At 40.8% G+C, this 21,818-nt stretch overlaps 1 protein-coding gene across 2 annotated transcripts in view; it reads left to right on the forward strand.

The window, feature by feature from the left end:
* eya2 (EYA transcriptional coactivator and phosphatase 2) overlaps nucleotides 1-21,760 on the forward strand; it is a 33,430-nt gene extending 11,670 nt beyond the window's left edge. Inside the window, exons 2-16 of one of the 2 annotated variants that reach the window (XM_037782333.1) lie at nucleotides 635-714; nucleotides 1,560-1,601; nucleotides 2,081-2,206; nucleotides 2,755-2,871; nucleotides 6,969-7,045; nucleotides 7,816-7,999; nucleotides 8,786-8,919; nucleotides 9,048-9,131; nucleotides 13,601-13,690; nucleotides 16,311-16,369; nucleotides 17,161-17,321; nucleotides 19,045-19,159; nucleotides 19,288-19,409; nucleotides 20,086-20,186; nucleotides 20,564-21,760. In XM_037782333.1, coding sequence (XP_037638261.1) covers nucleotides 2,104-2,206; nucleotides 2,755-2,871; nucleotides 6,969-7,045; nucleotides 7,816-7,999; nucleotides 8,786-8,919; nucleotides 9,048-9,131; nucleotides 13,601-13,690; nucleotides 16,311-16,369; nucleotides 17,161-17,321; nucleotides 19,045-19,159; nucleotides 19,288-19,409; nucleotides 20,086-20,186; nucleotides 20,564-20,644 — 1,428 coding nt within the window. In that variant the 5' untranslated portion in view covers nucleotides 635-714; nucleotides 1,560-1,601; nucleotides 2,081-2,103 and the 3' untranslated portion in view covers nucleotides 20,645-21,760. The remainder of the gene's footprint in view (nucleotides 1-634; nucleotides 715-1,559; nucleotides 1,602-2,080; nucleotides 2,207-2,754; nucleotides 2,872-6,968; nucleotides 7,046-7,815; nucleotides 8,000-8,785; nucleotides 8,920-9,047; nucleotides 9,132-13,600; nucleotides 13,691-16,310; nucleotides 16,370-17,160; nucleotides 17,322-19,044; nucleotides 19,160-19,287; nucleotides 19,410-20,085; nucleotides 20,187-20,563) is intronic. The other variant, XM_037782342.1, reaches the window with a different exon arrangement.
* The last annotated feature ends 58 nt before the right edge of the window (nucleotides 21,761-21,818 follow it).

The raw sequence follows: 21,818 nt of genomic DNA on the forward strand, positions 1-21,818 counted from the left end.
AATACATTTGTGAATCCTTCCGTGTGCATTCATTAATATTGAGACCGATCTGACTTCATCCTTTTTATCCTTCCATGGAACTGTTAAAGGGGAACTAATACAACCTGAGGAATTCAGTAAAGGAGATGGCAACCTGTCAAAGCTCTATCGTCTCATCATATCACCCAACGACGTACGTGAGAAATTCTGCTGAACTGAAAATACTGAGTAAACTCACTGCTATTTTTTTTATTTTGGACCGCAGCCCTGCTCTGGTCTTTCTTTCCTGGTTTATTTCCTCCTAATAGCTACGCACAGTGTGCACAGCGCCGGTGCCAAACAGCAGAGTGAGTCAGCATTAGTGGAGCATTTTTTTTAACATTTTCCCTAGACACAATGTTACCTGTCAGGTTACTGTAACTCGTCATTTGACTGTCAGAGTCTCTAATCACCACGCTCTTCACATCAATGCCGCATTCATTGTGTTCTCTTTCTCCTTAAAACTATTCACCTCATGAACTGTGTGCAACAGAGAAAATAGCTTTCTTCCCCTCCTCCTTGTCCCACTGCAAAGCGGCCCGAGGCACGTCGCCATGTGTCAGTCACCTGCATACCTGTGTCCTGATGGTGTGTGTGCTTGCTATTGTTTCCACAGGAGAGTTGACGGCTCGAGAGGAACCTGACTAACAGCAGTGAGACGGGATAAAGAGGATAAAGCTCTCTCTACAGAGCCAGGTGAGAGGGCAGAACTACAAAGAAAAAAAAGTGGCTGCTCGCTGGAGTCAATAAACAGATTATAAACTCTTAAAAAAAAAAAACTGCATAATAATAAAACTGGTCATCAGGACTGCACACACAATTATTTTTGGAGCAAGGAGATTATTTTTTTTAGGGCAACCAATGATTTTAATCAAAAGCTGCATTCATTTCTTTTTTTTAAATCCTATCACATTTTTGTTGGAGTTGGAGGGTCTCCTGAATTACACAGTGTCTCTGGAATTGTAAAAAGATTATTAGGAAATAATGCTGATGTTGATTAAATGTCATGAGCTATTATGCTTATTTTCAGGTTTTCAGGCTTTAATGTTAAAAAAAAAACTCACTTTATTTTTCTTCACCGGCTCTACCCACCCAAAAGCCCAGTCTGCTCTGATTGGTCAGCTGGTCCACTCTGCTGTGACTGGTTAATTGAACCAAACTCCGCTCCAGCTCCGCTCTAACTGGCTTTGTTTAAAGGGCGTGCCAAACTAGCCGCTAGGCAGGTATTGTGTTACTTGGTGACATCACCACGTTACGGAAGAAAAGGTGGGACTTCGAGCGAGGCATTTCAGGCAGTTCAGGAGCAGTGTTTCTCCCTTTGGCGTGGACTTTGCAGACCTTTTACATGCACAAAGAACTATATAACAAACTACAGGAAAAGGAGAAAAGGAAAAAGTCCAAAAGCATAATAGGTTCCTTTTAATGTTGTGCTAATATGTGCAAAGCACTTAATTACAACAATTTAAATCTCATTGTTCATTTCCTAACTGGTTTCACTGTGAATTTTCTGACGACGGTGCCCGTTCTTGCCTCATTCACAGGGCTTCTCATCATCGATTACAAACTCATCGTACCTACTGCGGGTGAGTTCTTCATGACATTTTGGCACTGAAATTGAAAGAGGAAATGCATTACTTCTTTTTCATGCATGTCACTGCATGTCTTTGTGTTAACTGTAGGAATAAAAGCTAAAATGTGGCGTCACAAGGAAACTGACACATCATTGTGATTCAACCTTAAACTGTGTGATGTTGATTATGAACTTATTTACGTTTATTTGACCAAGAACTGTAAGGTTTTCTTTTCCTTTAATTATGTTTAATTTAGGTTCATGTGGTAACTGTTTCATGCTAGAAGTCATAAAAAAATAATAAATAGATTTTACCACTGTGTGCATCCCAGCAGAGTTCAGTTTGTTCTGTTTGTGGCATTAAAAGAAAGTGTTTGCATGTTTAACATGTTCTTCCTGACACTGACAAAAAGAGAGATGTTCTATTGTAACAGATGACGAGAAAGAGAACTTGTCAATAAAAGTGTCCTCATTATTTCTTCCTTCTTTAAGATCAGCTGACGGGTAGAGGCGTCATGGCTGCGTATGGACAGACTCAGTACAGCCCGGCCCTCCAGCCTGCAGGGCCGTACGCACCATACACCCACCACACACAGGGCTACAGCGTGCCCTCTTACAGTGAGTACAAACAATAATACAGTCATATAAATGCATGCATTATTTTGATAATCATCTCAAAAGCAAAACATGTTTGTAATGTGATGGCAAAGCGAACACGTACGGCTATAAACTCATGTTATTTACATCAGATTCTCCAAGTCAGTGCAGCGCTATCTATTTCTCTAAAGTGCTCGTCTTCCTTCTTTATTTTGTGGAAACAACAAGACACAAAAATAATTCAGCACATTGGCCAACATCAACATTCAACTGGAAACTAATTCAGTCTCATTACAACACAATGGAACAAAAAAGGAAGACAGAGGGGGACACTAGGGGGAACAAGACAGTTTTGTAATGTATGCAAGAAACGAGCACATCGTGTTACAGAGATAGATTGTTATACATTCTTAATCGATCCTCCAGTGGAAATACATAAGTCAGTTAACATAGTTAATACAAAATCTAAATGATTTACAAATATTTCTCCTTTGTTAAAATGGCTATAACTGTGCATGTTTTTTATGAAACCAAACAAATTCATCCTGATGGCATCTCTCCATACTTAGACATTAAAACAGAAGACGGCCTGAGTCATTCTCCAGGACAGACGGGAATACTGGGATACTCCAACTTCAGCAGCACTCCTCCCAGTCAGAGTCTCTACAGCTACTCTCACACACACGGTGAGTCTGAGACACTCTATGTACGGACACACAGACCTGACAGTATACTGTATAATACACCATCTTTGATTTCAACCTTCAACTGGAAGGCTCTTCCATCTTCGTGTTGCCTTCCTCAACTCTTTTACTCCTTTTCTCCTCTCATCTGCTCTGCTTTCCTCTCCTCTCTTCTCCTTTGCTCTCCTCTCTCCTCCTCTCCTCTTCTCTCCTCTCCTCTCCTCTCCTCCTCATCTTTCTCTCTTTTCCTCTCCCTCTCTCTGCCACACCTGTTCTCCATTAGCTGCGGTCTGGACTCCTGGCGTCAAAAGTCTCTCCACCCCTCCTCTTTTCTCGGGGTCAGGCCCCCTTTCTCCACTCAGACCAACAACACAGCATGCAAGCGCTTGTGTCTGTTAGAGAGAGAGAGAGAGAGAGAGAGAGACAGTGAGAAAACATAGAGACAGAAAGGATGGGAACAAGAAGAATAACAGAGAGAACAAGAGATGGGCAGAGGGTCTTTGCCGAAAAACAAAAAGTCAAACAAAGTGTGTGCAGCTCTCTGCCCACGCATGGTGTGTGTTTTTTTTGTGACTGTGTGTGTGTGTGTATCTGTGCTGTACACATTCCTCAGTCGCCCGGCGCCCAAAGCATGACTCGCTCAGTGCGACTTTATGGCTTTGAAAGCAGCGTGAAATTGACCTTGTGTGTGAGAGGGGAGAGGTTAAGGTGCATTATACGGAGGAGTGAGTGGGTTTAGTGTTGCAGACTGGGGGATGACCCGGTTTCCACTGTATGGATGAAACAGACAAGAGACAAAACAGGATTAAACTGTAAACAGATGATGTTGGTGCTACAAACTGTACAGTACAGCTCATTCACATACAATCTTTACTACCTTAAGAGATGGTATTTTCATACTTTTACATGTTTTTGTAGGTTTGGCGTTAGTTTTGATTGATTGTAACATTATTGTACTCACTAGGGTTGAACCGATTCAATTTTTTCAGTCCCGATAGCGATACCTGGGCTTTGGGTATCGGCCGATACCGAGTACCGATCCGATACCAATAATAAGCGATAATTAATAAGCTGTATGTCTCACTGTGTGGAAGTGACTGGGATCATTCTTTAATGTGTAAGGCAACATCAAGCTTGACTTAAATATTGCTTTTCTAACTTTGCAAAACAAAATGTAACAAATAAATACATAGATATAAATAAAATTAATTGTTATTTGTGATTGAAATAATGAATCGTACACTAGCAACTTGGCAAAGAAAATCTCCAAAACATGAATTGAAATTCAAGTGTAAACCTTTTTAATGCAGCAACAAATTGGTCAAAACTTAAACAGGAATTAACATTCCAGTATATAATGTACATAGTATATAAACATAGAATTGAGTTTAGTAGATCAGCCCAGATATGTCACAGATATCCGATCCTGCTATTTGAGTCAGTATCGGCCCGATAAGTGATCCGGTATCAGGATCCGTGCATCTCTAGTACTTAATTGCAGAGATCTGGCAACATGATGACAACGCCAAAACAAAGTCAGACAGGGCAAGAAACAAGAGTGTTCAAACAATCAGACAGATTTTCAACAAGCCAATAATCTATCTAAACCACTTTATTTAGAGGTGGAACCAGAAAGTTAGGGCATTCACAAAGTTTCTAATTTCTCAGGAAAACTGCGCACAAATAGAGCCGAGTATGGCAGGTCAAAGTTAAACAAGCCGTCTATGTTCTCTCTGTTTTCCAGCCCTTCCCAGATATTTCTAGTTTTCCATATCACTTCCTCTTTAAGAGAATATTCAGATGTCACACATTATACGGGAATGTAAATATTCATGTAAACGCGCTCATGATGAAACTTCTTACAAACTGCTAAGCCCTCGTTGACTGTTGAACCAACAAACAGTTTTTTTTAACAGGGTGTAGTTTGAGTTTGAAAGACAATTTTTCCTAAACAAAACAAATTTGTTTGAATATTTTTATGCATAAATCATTAACTGCCAACTTCAAACGGTAATAAACTGCCACAACAACCAAATGTTTGTAGGATTTGAGAATGTTTCCATGTCATCCATTATACTGTACACAATACGCAGGCACACACACACACACACACACACACACACCACAGAAAGCCATCGAAACACGTACTGTACACTGTGCGTACAACTGAAACCAAATGGGGACTATGGGAGCCTTTTTGTGTTTACTTGAGAGACCTCCTGTATTTTTCCTTCAGTCGCTTTGAAGATTGTTGTGTTGTCCGGGGAGGTTTCACTGTGGTTCTTCCATTGAGTCATTTTTCTCCTGTTTGTCATGCACTGTGGAGAGGAGAAGAATAAACGGGGTGCAAGAGGGAGCAGTAGTGGACGGAAGAAATGATAAAAGGTCTACTTGAGGAAGTGGATCTTTAAAAGTATTTAAGGACGGTTCAGGTCATAAATCTTTATTATCCCCAAAGGGCAACCTGTTGTACAGCTAGCAGTAAAAAAAAAAAAAACAGGTTAGGTCCTTCACAGAAAAGAACTGTACCTTCCTAATGTACATAACAAAAAACACCCATTCAATAAACAGTACAGTTGGAAACAGTAATTGTTTGCAAAGGTTAATTGCAATGCACACAATAGTCTGCTCAAGCAACTGTCAGGTCTTGTCACAATAGGCCCTTTCATCCACAACACGTTGCCAGGCAATATTAATGCTGGCAGTTTAGAGTCACCTATTAACCAAACCGTTGACTGTGGCAGGAGCACCCGGAGGAAACGCATACAGTTTTCACTTATCTAGTTTGATATCTCAACATCTTTCTGATGGATTGGCACATCATTCTATTCATGGTTCCTAGAGGATAAATTTATTTTTAGCAACACTATGAGATTGAAATTTTGAGGGAAATGTTGGACGGATTGCAATGAAATTTGGTTCAGACATTCATATTCCCCTCAGGATGGATTGTACTAACTGGTGATCCCATCACTTTTTATCTAGTGCCATCATCAAGTCAAAACTTTAATTTGTCCAACACTTAAAGTGATAGTTTGGGTGTTTTGAAGTGGGGTTGTATGAGGTACGTATCCATATTACCTACAGTAGATGACAGTCGGCATGCCCCCAGCATTGGGAAACAGACAGGAGCACCGGAACAAAGCAATACAGTGCTGTGGACGTGGACAGTAGGAAAACGTATTTTAGCCACCTAAAAGAAAGGGTCACCTAAAAAAAAATGATATCTGTTTAAGTTTACGCTATATTTAGAATGTTTTCTGACGACGAACTGAAACGTATGTATACTGTTTTTCTCATCTGAGCCTGCTGGCTTTGGAGAGAGCATAGGGAAGGAGAAGGAAAAGGCTGTCTGATGGCAAAATAAAGCGGTGAAAATATTGTAAATATAGCGTACACTTAAACAGACATCGATTTTTTTATTTTCTTTTTAGTTAAGCCTTTCTTTTAGGTGGCTAAATTGTGTTTTTCTGCCGTCCCATAGCACTGTATTGCTTTGCTCTGGTGTTGGAACTCCTATCTATTTCTCCAAGCTTGGGGCATCACGACAGTCAGTTTTCATTACAATTTGTAACCTTTTGAGATATCCAGCCAACTCGGCAATTGGTGGAATGGAAAGATTAATGCTGTCCAGTGCCTTAGGTGGAGGTGATACAATTGCAAGAGATATAATTCATCAGACAAACAAACAGCATTGACAGACTTGACAGAAGGATGCAGGGCGAGGCAGTGTCACTGTGGGGGGGAAATTGCTTGGAGGAAGACGTTCCTGCCCCGGCTTGATTAGACTGAGAAGATTCCCAGAGCAGCAGCAACAGCAGCAGCAGTAGACTTTCCCACCTGTATTGTTATGTCAAACATAAATCTCCCTCCCAGCTCCTGCAGCACTGAGCTGTCAATGAGGAAGGAGTCAAAGTTTACTGCTCATTACTTCCTCCACGCAGTTTCACAGATCAGATGTTGTGAAATTATATCCGAGGTTGATTCATCAATACAAGATGTAACGCAGGGAAATCTCTCACCAGCTTGTGATTATTCTCTATCCTGCATGATGAATTGTTTCCTGAAGGTTTGACCTTTGTCTTCACATCATTTCTCAGGTGGTGGTATTTCATCTGGAATTTTTCAAGGCACCCATGCAATCTCAAGTTCAACCCCGTTCAACTCTACCCAACAAGTGAGTATGATTTAAATGTTTATTCTCATTAATATCTACCCAAGATATTCCTCGTTGTCAGTGTTTTGGTTCAATTTAGTTTTAATGAAATTTTAAGTTAAGAGGTAAAAAAGAAACACCAAAGTTTGGTTTACATTTTGTACTACCTTATCATTTGCCAAGTGACGTCATTATTTCAAGTGTTAACTGTAAAAAGAATGTTATTTCTACACAATTGTTTTACTGCCAAGACATCTGAAGAGTTTCCACAATAGGATATAAAAAAATATATCTTAAACTAGAGACCATCTTGTGATGGGATCACACCAGCCCCAATGTCCCCTTTCCCAATTCCTAGCCCCTACCGGCGCCCTTGCTCGGACCACGCCTATCTTCAAACTCTGCCTTCCTTTTGATATCAACTACACACCTGTGACACCTTTTTGGTTGTGATGCTATCGTGGTGACAAAATCTATCCACAGAAGGACATATAAACATCTGGCAAAGTACTTAAAACCACCTCTGTGGTAGTTCTTGCTACAGTCGGTCCCTCCAGGACCACATTCTGCCATAATGACACACACACACAGACTAACAAGGTGAAAACAATACCAGCCACATGCTGTTGCGGCTGGTAATTATAGCAATCTTGACAATATCATAAATAAAGCTGTCATAAAAAAACAGTCATATATCAATCATACTGTATTGTTGACTGTCTAAATGCATGAACACCTCAGGCTGGAATGTTACATGACACTGACTAAAGTCGTTGTTTACGTTTTGACAGGAGTTTTCAGCGTACTCTAGCTACAGTCAGAGTCAGTACTCTCCGTATTATAACTCACATCACTACAACAGCCCCTACCTAACCGGCAGCAACATCAGCCCTGCCGCCATCACAGCTCCAATAGCCTATCAGCATCCAGAACACCCCGTCATGCTGCCCAATCACAGCCCAGAGTCACACACAGGTAAGGAGTGACAAACCACTATTTATGATGTTTAAGTTCATTTTTGTTTTTTGTTTTTAAATGGACATGTCATGCCACATACTAGCTTGTCGCGAAGGAGGCTAAATAACGCTCCATATGGCCATATTCAAAGGGGTCCTTTGACCTCTGACCTCATGATATGTGAATGAAAATGGGTTCTATGGGTACCCACGAGTCTCCCCTTTACAGACATGCCCACTTTATGATAATCACATGCAGTTTGGGGCAAGTCATAGTCAAGTCAGCACACTGACACACTGACAGCTGTTGTTGCCTTTTCGGCTTGAGTGTGCCATGTTATGATTTGAGCATATTTTGTTTATGCTAAATGCAGTACATGTGAGGGTTTCTGGACAATATTTGTCATTATTTTTATGTTGGTTATTGATTTCCAATAATAAATATATACATACATTAGCATAAAGCAGCATATTTGTCCACTCCCATGTTAATAAGGGTATTAAATTGGATAATCATGTGATTAATCGCAATCAAATATATACAGTATATAAGCTAAACTAGGTGCCTTTTTGAAGAATGTCCTCGCTTCGTTTGAGTGATTTGTGTTGCACTTTATTTATACAAAAAAAAAACTGGATCCTTCACTTCCCATAATGCAACTCAATAGCATCTGTTGTATTCTCTGTGACTTGTAAATCGAGTACAAAGAGTTCCCTTTTAATATGCTCTTGAGCTAATAAATCAAAGTCTGAATCTTTGATAGAGACAACTTTGTTTTATGTGTGTGTGTGTGTGTTCTTCCAGGAGAGTACCACCCGCCGCCCAGCCCCCCCACACCAGGTAAAGAGGAGGTCCCAGCACGAAGGGGGTCAGATGGGAAGTTGAGAGGGAGGAAAAGAGCCAGTGACCCCGCTCCACCTCTGGACTCTGATATAGAGGTAAACACACTCACACTATGCTGAAAATTATCAGCATTTCTCTACAATATTTATCTTTTGCTCTCTCTCACACACACACACATAAACGTTCATGAGGTTAACATTACATATCTGTTATTTCACTGCAGCGTGTGTTTATCTGGGACCTGGATGAAACCATCATCATTTTCCATTCGCTCCTCACGGGAACCTTCTCCTCACGATTTGGCAAGGTACGGCAATACGACCCCTCCCTTTGTCCTTTACTGTAACGAGTACGTGCTGTAGCTCATCACACAATAGTTAATCTGACAGTAGGTAGGCACAGTTTGGCACAAAATCCTCACAACAACAAACTAATCTCGCTTTAGTCAGATCACCCTTTGTCTCGAGTGCTTATTTGACTAACAGTCAAAGGTTTGGCCGCCTGAGCCGAGTCCATGACCTTTGGGTCTCATCCCCGAGCATTTTCACACGCTGGCTGTTTTGCCTTTCTGCCCTCTTGTTTCTTTTCATAATGCACCGGGGCTGTTTAGCTACCCCGGCATCCTGCGGCGTGATTGACAGCCGGTGGGACCTTTACATAACAGACAGGCAGCTGACGAAGGGGCGGACAGCGGTGCGTTTCTTGGTTTTGGCCGGGCATGTGTGTTTTGAATTCTCACGGTCCCCCTGCGGGTTGACACAAGGCTGATGGGAGTTTGAGAGCAGCGTTTCTGATCGGTTCAGCCCCCCGGCAGGCCATGCATGCCGTTGTTTCTTTTTCTTTCTTTACTGCCACGGAGAGGAGGGGGTGAAGAGAAAAAGAGAGGAAGAAACAACGAGAGAGAGAGAGAGATAGAGCGACAGAGTGGATGTGTTGAAATGTGACTCATGTGCCAAACATTCCTGATTCCTCCCACCACCCAAACACCCCGCTGCTGGAGCACAGTTGGACGGATTCTGACATCAAAACTCAGACATGCAGCAGAGGAATTGAATGAGTGACATCGGAAAAACAGATTAACAATCCAAGGCGGTTTACAAGCTATCAACGCTTGTTTTTTTCTCCCTCCCAAATTTGCGCTTAACTCATCCTACTCTGACAACCATAATGCATTTTTTTCTAGCACAATTTACCACCAGTTTGTGTCTATTTTAAACAGCCCAGGCTCTTCCCACTATGGTCAGCCTATGAAACTCTTATCATAAACAAATGTTTTGGACCTGTGAGTGAAGGCATGTCTGGGCCCAGCGTGCAGGAAAGACTAATGGGTGTGTTGAAAGACAGTTGTTTTCACCAGCTTGGTGAGCCAGAGGTGAACGGAGATCCACATGAGGAGCTGATTCCCTCCCCTGTAACAGCTCTTCTATTATCTCATCTATCATACAGCACCCCTCTCTATCCTCTAGTGTGTTTTCTATATCAAACATCCTGCATAGAAAGGTGGGAACTAGATGTTTTAGGTGATTTTTTTTTGTCTTTTCCTTCCTCCTCTTTTTGTCTCTTCTCTGCAGAAAGAGGCTTTTATTTAGCAGCCCTCGTTTTTTGGAGGAAGGTGATTATAGATAATTATTTCAATTATTAGACAAGCAGAACAATCCCTTCTTAAGCCTTTAACCGCTCCTTCTTCATCCGTTCTATTCATCTCTTCTTCTTCTGTCCAGTGTTTCTCAATCCTCCCCTCGTCTTTTTCTCATCCTCCTCCTCCTCCTACTGAACTTTTTCCGCCCTTTGTCCTCAATTACCTTTTTCTCTTTACACCCTTTTTTGGAGGAGGGGGGGGGTTGTAATTGTCATCATTAACCCCGCTTGTGTCATCAAGCCTGTTTCTACCATTTTGAGCCAGGAGGCAGCTCTGCCTGTCATTTCAGATGCACTAATCTAACATTCACCTTTGGCTGACACCCCTCTGCTTCACCCGTCTCACTGCCAAGGACGAGCCAACGCTGCCATCAAAACATTACGCCGCTCATTACATACACACACCTGCCTTTGTAGTCTCGAACAACAACACGCCCGGGCTGTTTGTCAGCCCGAATTAGGATTTATGTGTTTCTGTGGGAGATGATTTATGGGCTAATTTGCTTATTAAGAAACAAAGGTGAAGTTGGTGTAACGCAACACCTGTGTATTTGTGTGGGGTTTTTCCAATGCGAGAGAAAAAGGACAGGAGAAGAGAGGCTTTGTCGGGCGGTGTGAGGTGTTGATAGGAAGAGAAAATGCTGTCTGCTGTTGTGTTTTAGATTTTCGTTTGTATTTTCCCAATCATTCCAGGCAGTCATTCCCATTAATTTATATGACAATCTATGTGAAAATCAAATAGGAAATTCTTGAAACTTGCTAGAATTGTGTCCATCGATCACAGCGTACATCAAGTCTGCTATTATTTTTAGCCGTGCTAGCAGCTTTAGATGTCAACGCCGGTTTGATGGTCGGTCTATCACATTAGACTGAAATAACTCGGCAACTATAGAGTGCTGCAGCCATTGTGCCATTGGCTTTTTGTTGAGGGAACCAGGGCGATGCTAACTTCCGGGTTGGCCTACAAAATACGCCATCCCTGGAGCACTAAGGGATGGATTGACATGAAATTTGGGACACACATTATTTTGATGGTTCTGGCGTCATCATCAGGTCAAAATATGTATTAGTCCAATACCTTGGTTTATGTCTAAATACATGTCAAATCAATTTAATTAATTGTTCTATTTACGCAGGGACAGCGCACAATTAAACAGTAATTGCACCAGAGCTAGCTATAGGAGCTCATTTGCATCTGTTGTCCCTGCGCAGACAGACAAAAAACAAACACATGACAATAAATACACAACATAAAACAACACAATACATAAAAGTCCATCATAACCAACGTTACGACATTCCCGTCAGCCTCAGTTGTACCTTGTGTTTAGTGCTAGTTCACAAATGTTAGCACACTAACAGGCTAAACTACGATGGTTAACTTGGTAAACTGGTGCCTTTGAGTGAAGCTTGTGTTTACTACATGGAAAGTCGTGTACACCATATGTTCGGCGTTCAAGTGGTTTAGTCGCGAGAACACCGCTGCAAAGCAACGGCAATATTAACGTTACTGTCCAGCTAGAAGTCGCAGAGGCTAACAATTTAGCAAGCTAGTAAGTGGGTAACGTAATGCAGGAAATGCAAAGGCACAATGACGGAGGAAAAAGATGAGGCCGTTGAGAATATCAACATTTTCCTTAGACATAGTAAAAAATTATGAAAAAAACAATATACACCTAAAATTACAATATATTAATTTATTATGCACCGAAAAATGTATTTCCATGGTCTCCGCCATTTCTGACAACGTCAACAAACACGTCACAACTCGTAAACTATCCACTGACGAGGTTGTGAATACTAGGGGGGGCGTTCATATGGACTCTTCTCGTGAACCCGGCGTAGTCTAAGCGTTGTAGGTACGTTAGCATGATCTTTGCATGGTAAACCGATTAAAAAAACACATTGGTCAGCAAAGAATATTTGTGGTTTAGGAGCTAAAACTTGCAACAACACGGATACACTTGAGATGATTGAGTGAGTTTAATAAAAATGTGTTCCTAATGGTTTTTCACTAAGTTTAATCAAATAGTCAGCAGTGAATTAAATTGAATGAATCTGTGCATAATTTAGTGTAATGAATCAGGAGGAAAAAGAGCCAGTGGGGAGATTCGGGGTAAACTGTTGAAGAGAGAAAACATGTAAGTCAGAAAAGTGTTAGTGAAGATAAGAATCAGCAGAGAGTTTGATTGACAGATAAATATTCACACTTGCCTCTCCCCGAAACCTGTTTGTGTCAATCCAGTTGATGAGTTTGTAGAGGAAGTGACAGGAACGCCGTTCAGACAGACAAGCAGGCGGCTGCACTGACAAGGCCAGATAATAATCATAATAATCCAATTTGACTGATCATTCTCTGAATACCAAACCTATTGGGCCATCGGTCTCAGCCTGGGCTCATGATTGTGTTATTTATTCACTAATTAATGAGGGTGCTTCCCCTGTTATGATAGATGAGAGATGTTGTTCTGACATCATTTGTATTAACTAGGTCAAACCACAAGCTGTAGGTTACAGACGAGTCGTCTTTCATTGAAATGTGTTGAAATGTGTGTGGCTGAGAGGGGATTTGTTACCACAATATAAATACACTGAACATGCCTCAAGACATAAATACATATATATACAGTACACCCACGCCAAGACACATTTGATTGATAGGAAATAAATTGTGTTGGGTGATTAATTCATTAATTTGATTTATTATACCTCATTTGTGACAAATAACAGATGCATTAGTGCAGTGATTCTCAAATTATTATTTATTATTATATTATTTATTTTTTTAACAAAAGGCTTCATAGTCCAATGAATAATATTTTAGTTTTTAAATCTACATTATAATAGTTCATCGATTACGTTCTAATCTAACAAATCTATAACTCTGCGAATATGTTTACTACATGTCTAATATCTTTGTGTAATTTAAAAAAAATAGGCTACGTCAAATTAGTCCAGGGACAAACATGAGGGGGTTGTTGGTATATTCTTTATCTTATAAGAGGTCCTTATCTGCAAAAAGATTGAGAACCTCTGCAGTAGTGTACACAGCAACTTGTAGTAAAACTGTGTAGTGTGACTTTCAACGCAAGTTAATAATTCTGTGTGTCTGTGTGTTTGTGTGTTTGTGCGCGTCAGGACTCCTCAAAGGCAGTGTCTCTTGGTTTGTGGATGGAGGAGATGATCTTCAACCTGGCCGACTCGAGACTCTTCTTCAACGACTTGGAGGTGAGTTTTTAAATCTGAGTGATAATTGGCTCATAAAGCAAAAAAAAGTGTGAAGGGAGCATGTTTAGAAAATTGCAGGATTCAAATTGGTTTTGTTAACTTTTTATCACCACTTACTTATTTCATATTCCCGTCGCAGCACTCTGCATTTTTCTTTTTTAAACTTAGATTTATTTCCAGTAAGATGGAAAATGGCAGCAGTGAGAACATATCCAACAGTATACGCTGGCATACCAGAAATCCTTCCCTGCAACAGCCTAGCAAGAGGTTTGACATTTGGGTGCTGTTTTCTTACCTGGCATAAAGCACAGTAGCACTCATTGTAGAAACCCCCTCACACAGCATCTATCCTGTATTAATTCTTACTACAGCATTTTCCAAACAATTTGCCCTCCTCAGTTGAGCAAGAATATTAAAAGGAGAGGTTGTTAACTGCTGGCATACGGGCTCTTACCGTTAGACCTACCAACCTGCTGCCCTAAAAATCCACCAGAGTTTACATGAACTTTGGTGCAACCTCTAAAAACGATGACTCCTCAAGTGGTCATTAAAATGCAGTTTTACTACCTGCTAGTGACTGAAAAGTTCATGTGCTTTTCATCTTGAATTCCTATGGCCTTGTTCTGACAAAGAAAAAAAAAGATTAGAGAGGGACAGAGAGAGAGAGAACAAGTACACTTTGTGCTGTAATTATAGGTGTGTGTCTGAGCATCCGAGAGGAAAATTAGTCAAATGGGAGGAGGAACAGTCAAGAGGAGGGAAAGGAGCCAACAAAGCCATTTGCAAACCCGGTTCTTATCCCCTCTTTTGTTGTCAGGGCTCAGTAAATCTGTAAAGCAGCAGGCCAGAGCGGGCTGACAACCGCTGTTAAGTCTTGAGGGACAATTATCTTGTCCTTCCTGCATGTCAGTAGCTACATCAGCAGCTACGAGGGTTATCGCTGCTGTCATAACTGTAATACCGATGATCACATAATTGTAATGGGCCATGCAGGCCTGATTAATCAAAGTCAGAATTTCCAGTTGAAATTTTCCTATAGAAAAAAACAGATATATTCCATTTAATTTCCAGCTCTTAAAACTGGATTAGGGCTGCAACTAACGATTATTTTCATTGTTAATTAATCTGTCGACTATTTTCAGTGTTTCCCAAAGCCCAAGATGACGTCCTCAAATGTCTTGTTTCGTCCACAACTCAAAGATATTCAGTTTACTGTCAAAGAGGAGTAAAGAAACCAGAAAATATTCACATTTAAGAAGCTAAAGGGAACTTATTGATAACATTTTTATGTAGACACATTTTTTATTTTTTTTAAATATTACATCGACAGAGCTTTTAGAAAGGCGCTAAATAAAAGTATGGCTTCTCCTACAAAATTTTTTTTTATTGTAAATTAATCATTTTAAAAATTTTGGCCGGTCCAAAATGAATGTTTTGTTTATCTCTGTAGGAGATATCTGAAGGCTTGTTAGCCAATAATAAAACAACGTTGGTATCACGTGGTGTCTCTGTGTCGTCAGTTAGTGTGTAAAAAACAAATAAACAGCTGAGATTGACGGTACGTGCCTGGCAACAACTTGTTTTGAAGTAAATGCAACGGAACGGGGGAGGGAAATGCGACATCTCGTGGCTGAATGTTATCAGTAGCACCTTTAATTTAATAGTTGACAACTAATCGATGCAGCTCTAAACTGAATTAAAATGAGAATGGTCTCACTGAGTGGAGCTGCTCTGAGTTTCAGTGTATGGTATGGTCAGTCAGTATAGTAGCAGCTTTGCAGGGGCGGATGGCACCTGAGTGGGAGGTGGGTTGCAGCCCCGGGGAATTGAGTTATGTGGAGATGGAGGAAGATGAGGTAGCGTCTCCGTCTGGCTCACGATGGCTGAAAGGTGATAGGAGACCCCGTCTGTCGCGGGTCGCTGGGTGACAACTAGAAGTTCCACTAGGACTTTTTTTTTTGTTTTTTGCACTAATGGTTGTGAAAGATAGAAGTTTGTGGGACTTGGAGGCTTGAATCTGGACTAAAGACAAACACATAAGAGAGATTTCAGTATTTTTTAGGAGACAGTCATTGTTAGATATGATGAATTTATGCTCCCTGTTTTTATCCTACATATCCAATCTTAACAGCTGTTTTCATGTTTCTGATTGAACTGCATACTGCTGAAGGTGTTTTGGCCGTAACTACATGTTTAAGCTCCAGTGTGGTTTGAATCGCTGCGGTTTGGTTGCTCGCTTTAACGTCCAATGGAGAGGAACAACATGCACACCAACTGTGCTTGTCAAAGACAATGGGCCTTTCTTCAGAGGAGTTTTTTAACAAAAATATTGGACGCACTATAAAAAAAATGCAGATTCACTTTACTTAATTTACTACGTGGTTATACACCAGAATGCACCGCCGTGTCGACTGTCCTGTATCTCCGGCGCCTCGCCGTCCCGCGTCCTGACATCTTATTTCCTCCTTCCTTGTTTTTTATTTGAGCTCTTTTTTTTTATTATTTCTGTAGCTATTGCTGTCACCCCGCAGGCTCCCCTAAAGGGGAGAGACCTGCCTGTACAGGGCTCCAGCTCTGAAATGGATCTCCTCACATATCCGCTCTCCTTTTCATTTCCCAGGAATGTGACCAGGTTCATATTGATGACGTGGCGTCAGACGACAACGGACAGGACCTGAGGTAAAGCGTCTACTGTGTTACTGTACTCAGAGACTCTGTCAGTTCTGCTGTGGCTTGTGAACCAGACTTGCCCTCTGGGTTTTAGTGCACAGGAGGAGCAAAAAAAAAAGCAGGGAGATGAGACAAAGAGTTTGTGCGCGTCTGTGTGTCTTCATGCATGCAAGCATGTGCATGTCTTTTATTTTCCCCCGACTTCCACAGGCATATAGTATGTCACAGGATTATCCAACGCTTTCATTTCTCATCAAAATATCTCTTTATCATTCCCTCCGTCTGCCTCGGTCCAGACGTTTTATTGCATAAACTTGTTGAAGCACTTTAGGACACTTTTAGGAGTGATTGGAGAAAGAGCCAGACTCTACCAAAGTACTTTTTTTGACGTATTTATTTTATTGAACTTGGCCCTTTTCATTCTCAAAGATGTTTTTATATTTATCCTAGCCGTGCTGAATGTATATACTTCATGATTTCTTACCGACAAAGCTTTTTCATTCACGGCTAAAAACTCAATTTTACAGCGTTTCGTGTCCCTGAAATTTTTGCGGTTGCACTGGCACACCTCCCTAAATCTGATGAATGGTTCAAGTGCTGCTTTCTTGTTCATAATAACCCGAATAGCTTGAATCAATTCCTAGAGCAAGAAACTGTATCCATGAATATAGCTGTACCAGTTCTTAGAGCATCCCCCCCTGAAACACCAATGATAGTGCTACTATAAGATGCTCTGGAAAAATGCAGCTTGTGTCTTTATGAGCTGTATCCTGACTGCTTCCTGTATTGTGATCCTGCAGCACTTACAACTTTGGATCGGACGGCTTCCAGAGCCCAGCGGGGGCCGGCTCTCTGTGCCTGGGGTCGGGGGTTCACGGAGGGGTGGACTGGATGAGGAAGCTGGCTTTCCGATACCGCAGAGTCAAGGAAATCTACAACACATACAAGAATAATGTTGGGGGTAAGCTCCGCTAACTGCTGTGTACAGGAAACATTGGTATTTATTTTCTCTGAGGTTTAAAAAGGGTTATATGTGGTTTTCTAGCAACAAAATCTGAACAAATAATGCGAGAAATGCAATGACGGGTCCATCTGCGTTCTCTTCCGGGCTTTTTATAATAGAAACGCCCACTCAGCCGTTAGCAAAAAGCAATGTCGTAGGTTTCCAAAGTAGGCTAATCAATAAGGTTATGAATAATGTGAGCACTAGCTGAGTCAAAAGTAGCTATGCCAAGTTTGGAAATAACTGAAAAAGTTGGTTCAGATTTTGAAGTGGGGTTGTGTGTATACTCCTGTGTTCTAAGAGGTGAAATTGCTGTTTTTGTGAATGTAGTCTGGTGGCTTTGAAGAGAGCGATATAACAGCTTCAGTTCCCCGTCGGAAAGGGCTGTCTGACGGCGAGGTAAAGCGGCTGTGGACGGGAGCAGCAAAGAAATGTATTTTAGCCAAATGTTATATCAGTTTTAATCAATCAATATCAGTTTAAGTGTACGTTATATTTAGAATATGTTCAACGCTTTTCCGAATGGGAACTGAAGCCGTTATATCTATATATGTCTTCAATGCCACCAGACTACATTCACAAAAATTCGCAGAACACGGGAGTTGCTGGTCTACTGCTGCATCGATCGCTTAGTTTGTGTTATTGTGGGACTTTGAGATCCAAACTAACGTGGCGTCCAAACAGCAGTACAATGCTTAGCTTCAGTGCCGGTAATCCTGTCTGCTTCTCCAAACAGGGAACGTGTCGACCGCCATTTAAGTTGCTTTATGTAACGTTAATACACTGACTATCAGGATGTATATAAACTGTATATGTAGCAGCTTCATCATGCAGAAACCTATGTCAGGTCACGTGGGATAATAGCATTTTGACGCTAAAACATACTTACTTTGATCAAATTTGGATTTAAATACATAAGAAACAACACTGGGAAGCTACAGGATGATATAAAAAAAACTTTTAAAAAAGTAATAATAATGGACCTGCCCTTTAAGTAACACAGTGAGATAATGTTGCGATTAATCTCATTATAGACACACACATAAATGTTTACCTGTTGCTGCTAGGCCACTAGCTAGAGTTCATTTTGAGCACAGCTCAGCTTCAGACCACAGTGATTTGTCTGGGTTTTCTCTTTGTTTTTCCTCGCACCGTATCAAGTTATACACGCTTCCTGCTTCGGAAAAGTACATTTTGTATTTTCAAAGCTCCAGTTTGTGCCTCAACCAAACCTCTATTAGTGATGAAAATGCTGTGAGAATATGACGATAAACACCTGCTCCTTCCGAGAGGAGTCTTTGTCAAAATAATTGGGTTCATTACTAACGCATTAAATTAATTGGATCAGGATGTAGTGAAAAAGCTTAATGGAAGGAGACAGGTTTGTTTGTCAGCTAGGATAATGAGTCACAAGTTGTTGTTCAGTATGGACCCTGGTGCGCTGCTGATTACAGCTGGCTGCTGTCCTCTGCTGGAAACCATATGTCTGAGGTTTTGGCTCGAGGATGTTGTGTGAGAATCGTCCAACCAAAGACTGCAGACAGTCCTGCTGTCAAAATAAGGTTTTGCAACCTCTCAGTAAATTAGATTTCTTTATGCATCGCAGCTATACGGGTTCATGTCCTCCATGTCTTTGTTTCAAAGACTGACCATCGAGCTTGTGCTTCTCCCTGATGGGCAGGTTTGCTGGGCAGCCCCAAGCGAGAAGAGTGGTTACAGCTGAGGAGAGAGATGGAGGTCCTGACCGACCTGTGGCTGACTCAGGCACTCAAAGCCCTGGCTCTCATCAACTCCAGGTCAGTTCAGGCTTCATTTACACCAGCAGGTCGATTAGCTGTTAGCTGTTATTCAGTTATGAGTTGAATGAATGTCAGTTCCCTGATGTGTCATAACTTAACCGTAATATAAATGTGTCCTTTTCCAGGCTTAACTGTGTGAACGTGTTGGTGACCACCACCCAGCTCATCCCAGCCCTCTCCAAGGTGTTACTGTACGGTCTGGGCGCTGCTTTCCCCATAGAGAACATATACAGTGCCACCAAGACAGGTGAGGAAACAACGAAAGAAAATAACAATCATGATTAATCAAAATCCAATCATCTTTTTTCAAAGGTGCTATTTTAATTAGGGCTGTAAAAGTTAACACGTTAACGCAAATTTATTTTATTGCCACTAATTAACACTCTAAAAACGCTATATAACGCTCGCTAAATTTTGGCGAGGAAAAACCGGATGGCCATTTTCAAAGTGGTCCCTTGACCTCTGACTTCAAGATATGTGAATGAAAATGGGTTCTATGGGTACCCACGAGTCTCCCCTTTACAGACATGAACACTTTATGATAATCACATGTAGTTTGGGGCAAGTCATAGTCAAGTCAGCACACTGACACACTGACAGCTGTTGTTGCCTGTTGGTGCTTGAGTTTGCCATGTTATGATTTGAGCATATTTTTTATGCTAAATGCAGTACCTGTGAGGGTTTCTGGACAATATTTGTTATTGTTTTGTGTTGTTAATTAATTTCCAATAATAAATAAATACATACATTTGTATAAAGTAATGGTATTTGCCCACTCCCATGTTGACAAATCTCCCTTTAAGGTACATTTTGAAAAGATGAAAAATGTGTGATTCATTTGCGATTAATCACGATTAAATATTTTAATTGATTGACAGCCCTAATTTTAATATTTTCAACACTGATTTTCCCCCTTTTCAAAGGCAAAGAGAGCTGTTTTGAGCGTGTCTCTCAGAGGTTTGGTCGGAGAGCGGTGTACGTGGTGATAGGAGACGGAGCCGAAGAAGAGTCCGTGGCCAAGAAGGTATAACTCAATCTGTTTTTTATGACTGTGACTGCTGAAAGATGGGCCTCAACTAATCAGTTAACTTTAAGACACACTCAATTTCTGCCGCTCCTGTCTCTGAGCTTGTTTTTTTTATATATATATATATAATCTTTGCATTGAAATGTCAGACTTTCTCCTGGTTTTGGCAGTTCAGCAATTTTTTTGCATTAAGCTTTTGTACATTATAGGCCGACATGTTATCCACGTGTACTATGTCACATACTATAATCCGCCTCTAAACCACAGTCCATAATTCACATCTGCACTGCATCTGCAGCTAAAGCTTGCCTTTAAGTTATCATGTTTTACATTAAACCTGCATACATTTAAAACTTTATTTTTTGTTTTCTCAGAAGAACATGCCGTTCTGGAGGGTGTCCTGTCGGGCCGACCTCGAGGCTCTGAGCCATGCACTGGAGCTGGACTACCTCTAGAGGGCACCAGCGGTCACGCTCTCTGCTCTTCCACCTAAATCATGAGAAGCTCCTGAACTCCTGAGTGCAGCTATCAGGTGAAGCCGCCCCCTAGAGACTGATTCAGAGTCAGTATTGCTATTTCAAAGTCTGGTGCAAGGTGTTTGATCCCTGATGAGCAGCATCCAGGCAGACAATTTCACTTTAAAGCCAAAGGAACTGTGAGGATTTCGAAGCGAGGCTGCAGTGTATCGATGACACATGGACCAAAATAAAAGACCAAAGACAAACAAGGGACCAACGCTTCATAACTAACCCCAGGGAACTATGGTTAAAACTGCAAATGCTTTAAAAAAAACAAAACTTTTTTCCTTTTTTTAAACTTCAGTTCATCTCAACTTTATCAAAGGTGTCCCACTTTTGTACAAACAAAAAAAAAGTGATGCACTGAAAAATTGTACATCCTGTTTATTGAACACAGTGTCTGCATGGATAAAAAAGCTCCGATTGTTGTTAGTTTGTTCTGCTGTGTCTTTTTTGTATTTGTCGTGAGACTAAACCCGGTTTCCACTGACCAACACTATTTTAAAAACAAAATTAGACCTAAAATTATGATATTACGTGGGATAGATTTTGCCTTCACTATTATTTTAGAATTGTTTTATTCATGATAAATGTCAGATAATATTCTCCTCATAGGTAGAGGCTATTGAAAATAGTCTGATTGTATTTTACCATTAAAATGTGAGCTATTTATTATTGGTTAAATTCACAACACAATCAGGTATAAACAGTTTGGGAGCTCGGCATAAAACTATCCCTTTCAAAGACCAAAAATGTGCTCTTGTAAAACTGTTTTGATAAGACGTTGTCTTGAAGATGCTGTATTATAGGCTGGTGCTTGAATCCTTCCTTTTGATTCTGGGTTGTATATGTTGTCATGTTTTAACTCTCCTTCTTTTCATTTCCTAATAACCCGTTTGTAATATAGATGAACTGGTTGTGCATGTGCCGATTACACTGCCTGTCAGCTTAGCTATGATTTGTATATAATGCTTTATTATTGTCGATTTGTTTTGACAGACAGTTCAAATAGATTAATACAAAATAAATTAATTGCATCGTTGGGAAAGGTGAGTCGAGTTTGATTTAATTTCACAGAGGCGTGTGAAACGAGGGATTTGAATGACAATTA

The sequence above is a fragment of the Sebastes umbrosus genome, chromosome 1, assembly GCF_015220745.1.
Source record: "Sebastes umbrosus isolate fSebUmb1 chromosome 1, fSebUmb1.pri, whole genome shotgun sequence".
Taxonomy (NCBI): Eukaryota; Metazoa; Chordata; class Actinopteri; order Perciformes; family Sebastidae; genus Sebastes; species Sebastes umbrosus.